We start from the raw sequence: 5,917 nt of genomic DNA, 5'->3' as shown, positions 1-5,917 counted from the left end.
AGCCCACCCGCCAAATCCACCGGCGATCTGGCCCTGTGCCATCACAGTGGCGGCCCGCCCGCGTCAGCCGTCGAGCGGCCGTCTGGCGCGGCAGAAGCTCCGCCCCCACGCAGCACTGGGGTTGTGGGTTCGAGTCCTGCGGCCCCTCAGGCCGTGCTCCACCAGCAAAAGGTAATTAAGAATGGTGTTAACACACCGGTAAGAGTCTGTCTGGATGTTATAGGATAGCTTCAACTACCCTGCTCTGCTTTGACATGGAACAACTACAGAGATACGGTGTCTCTTTAGCTACACCACTCTCAACTAAACCTATCAGCTTATAAACAAAAAAAATATCACAGAAAAAAAGGAACTTTACCAGTAAAGAACAGGGTGTATGATGCGTCACCCCCTTGGGTTTGATCTCATTTACATTTTACAGCAACAGGAGACTGTCAATTCCAGGATACTGCCACCAGGGAGCATTTAATATTATTAAAAATACAAAACACAAACAGGGGTCACTACAAAGTTGTGTTTGTTACTACCATTCTTGAACTAGCAGCGTGCTAAAAGCATAACACCACTACAACTGCCTCATCAAGAGGATCATTTGGAATTATGAAAACAGGCTAAACGTTTCAGACATACTCACATGTTCCTCAGTGTTTCCACATATAGAGTAAAATAGTTCTGCTGGAAGGGACATCATGATCATCTTGTCCAACCGCCCTGACCGCTTTAGCATTCATCTGCCTTTAATTGTTCACAAACCTTTAGTTTGTCCCATTCTGAATTCTAAGGTTTCACAGAAGTAAATGACAAGTATGCATTTCTGTACATTAGCAACACTTACTCATGACAGGAGTAAGTCACGACAGGACAGCAAATGAAAAATAAGCTTTTAATGACTTAAATTATTATTTTCCTCTAACAATCTTAGAGGAAAGTGGTTGCAAAGAAAAGCGAAACTGTATTCAGTGAGGAACAGTAATTTTATTAAACCTACTTCATGCGTAAGCATGATAAAACCCCAATTTAACTTTGGCAAATATCACAACCAAAATAAAAAAACAAACAAACAAGCAGCCTATACAGAACAGTGAAAATGCCAAGGATCCAGGTTCTCCACAGTTTCACTGCAGAGCAAACCGATTTAGAAGCCTCACTTTGGCTACATCATTTATAACCATATAATTAAATAAAGGTAGTCTTTCACTATCACTTCTTGACTTCTCCAAGATCTTCAATGCTATCATCATCCACCTAGGAAAAAAAACAAAACAGAACCACAGCATATTAACTATACTTTCTTCTTACATGTTTCACTCAATATTCAGCACTGTACATGCAGTGAAGTGTGGGAGAAGAAGACAGCACCATCCACGACTCCCTGCTGTAAATTCTACGCAAGTGACAAGTGCCTATAGGACACAGCCAAGCCTATGGGGCTCTGAATGAACACACAGGCCTAGAGAGTTATTTCAGAAAGAACTCAAATACCAGAAATACCAGAACAAGGGAGAGTCAAAGAAATCACTTACTATTACAGTGGTGCAACCAAACGTCCCAACCATCAACTTTTCAGTCCAACCCAAAATCAGCTGATCTCTTCTGAAACACAAGTGGTTTTGTTTCTCTTTGTTTTGTTTGGTTGGTTGGTTTTGGTTTATGTTTGGTTTAAAAAAAAGAATTTTGCAATATTTTAAGTGATTTTGGAAAACAGGATGGCAATGCAAGAATACTTGGGCATTCACCATTAAGAATGGGCACAAAGAAGCCACAAATACTTGACAGCTGGACTTACTCCAACATGCCTTCCTCGCTGTAGTATCCATGCTAACAGCACTGCATGTTTAGGGAACTAATGCTTCTTGGAAAATGGAAGCAACATTTGGCTTCAAGCTTAACCACTCCTTAACCTAGTCATTCATCTGGTCTTTCATTGTTGCACAAGACTCTCTGCTGCCAAAGATGAAACCCTTCTTCAAAATCATTGGAAAGTCACAGGCTGTTGTGGAAAACCCGAGTTCTGACAGAGAAAAGGGTTCATTACCTCAGGCCACTTCTCCTGGATTACATCGATAATGTCATCTGTAAAATCCCCCTGAATGATGATTTCGTCTTCTCCCGTTACTGAGGCACCGCAGGAGAATTTCTGAGCAAAAAACCTTTGTGCTTCCTTAAGATCAATTTCTGTTGATGGGAAAGTGGACAGTTTCAGTACAGTCACTGTCATAAAAGTATTTTCTCAAGTTTAAAACAAAAATCTTGTTTTAATTGTTGAAAAATGGCAGCTTACAGTTAAAGCTTTGCTAGTTTCCATTAAAGCAAAAGTCTGTTGTTTATATGTAAAATAACTGACTCTACAAATCCAGCCAACCCTTCAAGGTAAAAATCACCCTCTACACATTCTGTTTACACAGGTCTGGGCTGCATGTGCTCACCAGAAAAGCACGGGCAGAACTGTTCAGAGCTGGAGGGGCTTTTAAAACAGCTTCCATAGTTATTGAACAAGTTTTTCCATAGGAGTCCTTCAGTTTGTTCTTTTCAGAAACACGTCCCATCAGTGTTTGAGACTGGCTTCCAGCACAAAGATACGTACCCGCTTCAGATCAAGCCGGTGCACATTACTGACCCCTCAAGAAAACTGACGATACTCTCATGCAGGAAATACATCACGTGTCTATCTTGTTAACACAGGCAAGGTTAAAACTTATCTTTTAACAGAATTCATGATCAATGTGTGAAGTAAGATGCTGTTATAAGCACCAAGTGGCTGGCTGCAGCTGAGCCAAAGCTATGTAGGACAGCACTGTTAGTGTACTCTGGTAATGATTGGATTGCCTTGCTAAAAAGGCAGTTACAGCCTTACTTAATCAGTCTCAAGAATAGGTAAAATTAATTTTCAATAGCATGTTTACAGGTTTGATGGAAATAAGCAGCTTTTTGAAAATAAAGGTGTTTATAATTAAAGGCAATAGGCTACTCTGAAGTCTGACAAGCGGGGTGTTATGGGAAGCCCTGTTTAAGAAAAAAACAACAACTGTGGCCCTATTTGTCTGCAACCCTCATGGAAATAAAGACTTAAATAATTTATCACTGAGGGAAGTCAGCGTAGCTCTGGCATGCTTTGGAACTGCTAAAAGCACCTTGGGACTTTCACCTCGCACAGATGGAAGCGGATCACCCAACATAATACAATCAGAAGAAATAGGAGGTTAAAGGCAAGCACATCTAAAACCAACACAAAACACTTAACAAAAGTCAACTCACCAAATGTTGCAAGGCCACATACTCTTGTGACATATTTTTTCTTCGCTCGAGGAATTTTAGCTATCGTAACTTTCTGCGGTACAGTCTTCTTTTTCTGTTTTATCTGACCTCTTCCACCTTTGAAAGAGAGTACAACCTTACATAACTAGTGAAATGATGTCACACGTAAAGAAAAAGGCACATATGGTCAGATTTCACCCCTATAAACAAACAAAGTGTTATCTCCCCATCTGTGATGGTAAACAAAAATATATTTTGCACACTGTCTCACACTCAGGTTTTTTTATGATTATTTAAGAAAGGTCCCAGGTCATCAAAGCTCAATATTACAAGAAATAACACCACATGCGTGTCAAATGTGTGTTTAAATATAGCATGCACAGCAAAACTGTGTTCCAACTATCAAAAATGGTGTTTCCTCCCCATTTTACTAATCATTGCATTTAGTCTTTAGTTAACTCCTCTTTCAGGAATTTGGTTGTAATCCTAGGAACAAACTGTTACTTTCATGTTTTACATGAGTTTAACATCCTTAGGGTCTGTGCCTGAGGCAAAGCCACTTATGTCCATTCACTGGGGCTATGAGGATGCGTTACCCTGGCTGCGGGGTTGAACAGCAGATTAAGTTCTAGATATCTGTGCACAACCCCAGTATGAACCATCTCATCCACCGATACATGAGCTAACAGGAAACACCACAGCTCTCTAACAGAAGCCAGCTACAGCAGCCAACTGCCAAACTTCCACATGATTTAACATCTTCCTTCTTACTGCCTGTTTCTAGGCCAAAGCTTCACATATCTGGCATTTATTAGTCTGAGTAAAGAACGCAAAAGATATATTCCACTCATTAGGGTTCCTCAAGTCAGATTAAGATCTCAGTTAACTTCGTATACGAAGTCATCAAGTTACTCCAGGGAAACCTAAGTTTCATGTTCTCAAGCCTTCTCAGCATGAAAAGCTAAAGAATTTATGACAAGCAAACTAACCCCTTGTGAATACTTTTTCTTACATGCAGAACTTTCAATTTTACATCACTATAAATTGATATCCAATAATTTAAGACAGTAAAACACTAATTTCTTCAGTAAATTTCTGCAGTGTCTTAGTAAGCTTGTGCTTGCTTTTCCTCACTTCTCTTTTACAGTCAAACTTACACCATCATACTTAACACCATACCAGAAGTTTTCATGAAACTTTAGGAGAAAATCCCTAAGTACTGTAAACACTGTTATTTTAGAACCAAAAACCAGGCTGAAAACTAACCATACAACCCCACACAATAAATTAATGTTGGAAGGAAACATTACAAAAACAAAAGTCTCTGGGAAAAGCATCCAAGCTACAGAACAGAAGTTACTGTTGTGACTACACACAGCCTACTGACAAGGTAAACATAACTGGTTACCAAGACAAAAATAAAACACCTGCAGTGATATTTGGCTTAAAATCTGAACCTTACTGGGCTATTAACCATAATTTCTGAAGCACTACAGACACAACTAACACTCCAGAGGCAAATGCATTTAAACAACCCCAGCTTTCTGATTTATGATGGAAAGTATGTTAATTAATTAAACAGAAAGAACTCCAACGACACAAGATAAAAGCATGTTTAGATTGTTTCATGTGTTTTCTATCTTCCAAAGTTGGTTTTAGTATTGCTGGGAAGAGACACGGCTGTTAATGGAGACACAGGAGATAGTGTTAACAGCACAAAACCAAATCCTGTTACGTGAATACAGAGGAAGGAAAAAAGGCAAAAGCAGTGTCAGGAGCACTAACAGAGGAAAGCAGCCTTTGTTCTCCTCTGCAAGCAACCTACAAACTGCTGTTAAACAGGGCAGAAACAGCTATTCCGGGAGGCATGCCAGCTGATTTTAGGTTATGAAGAATTACTCCCTGAGTACGTGCAATAGCAATGATAGGAACAATGAGCTAACACGATGCAGGTCATCTTTCACTGGCTATTACTACTAGCTAATTCTTTCACCAGCATACATCACTACACCAACTCTGCTACCACTGGAAGAAAGACATTCGGTAACTTTTGTGCAGAGTCAGAGCGTGGCTAACAACCAAAGTGCAAGGAATCCACAGTCCAGGCCAGCAGGTGAGAAAGGGACACCCCAAACTGCATGTAAATCAGTACCACAATCAACCATTTAGACCTTGCCTCTCTTTTGCTTCTTCTTCTCCTCTTCTTCTCCTGCAGTTCCTTGACCTTCTCCAACTCCAGCTTCCTGTTTAGGTGAATTTTCTTCAATACATCAGAAAGGAGTGGGGAGAAGAAAGAGAAAGAAATTAGTGGTCAGACAACCACAGCCTTACAGGAGCAGGAAGTAAGGTACAGCGATGTTTGCTAAATCCCTGCTTAAGCACAGCAGCCCCTTGACTGATGTGTGTTACATGTTCATTATAGTACAGATCCAAATTAGACTTCAGAAAAGCCTCAGCTCAAAGTTACAGTTACAATTTCAATAGTCTCTTCACATAATTTCCACAGAGAGACAGAAATTAATGATAATGTTAATATTAAAATTCTAAATGCAAACCAACAAGTTCACAATTATTAATGACCCTTCCTCCAGCCATCCCCAGCAGACTGGACAGACATAAAATCTGATAAACTAACTTCACAGAATCACAGAATCCCAGACCG

At 40.1% G+C, this 5,917-nt stretch overlaps 1 protein-coding gene across 1 annotated transcript; it reads right to left on the bottom strand.

Moving 5' to 3' along the window:
* Positions 1-955: 955 nt before the first annotated feature.
* DENR (density-regulated protein) lies at positions 956-5,522 on the bottom strand (the record flags this gene model as incomplete). The annotated part of the gene is made up of 4 exons (XM_010181828.1): positions 956-1,245; positions 2,036-2,175; positions 3,256-3,372; positions 5,432-5,522. Coding segments are annotated over 4 exons (393 nt in total), but the record flags the coding sequence as incomplete, so codon positions are not given.
* Between the last annotated feature and the right edge of the window lie 395 nt (positions 5,523-5,917).

The sequence above is a fragment of the Mesitornis unicolor genome, unplaced genomic scaffold (genome assembly GCF_000695765.1).
Source record: "Mesitornis unicolor isolate BGI_N332 unplaced genomic scaffold, ASM69576v1 scaffold13463, whole genome shotgun sequence".
NCBI classification, from domain to species: Eukaryota; Metazoa; Chordata; class Aves; order Mesitornithiformes; family Mesitornithidae; genus Mesitornis; species Mesitornis unicolor.
This window is presented reverse-complemented; position numbering and strand designations above follow the sequence as displayed.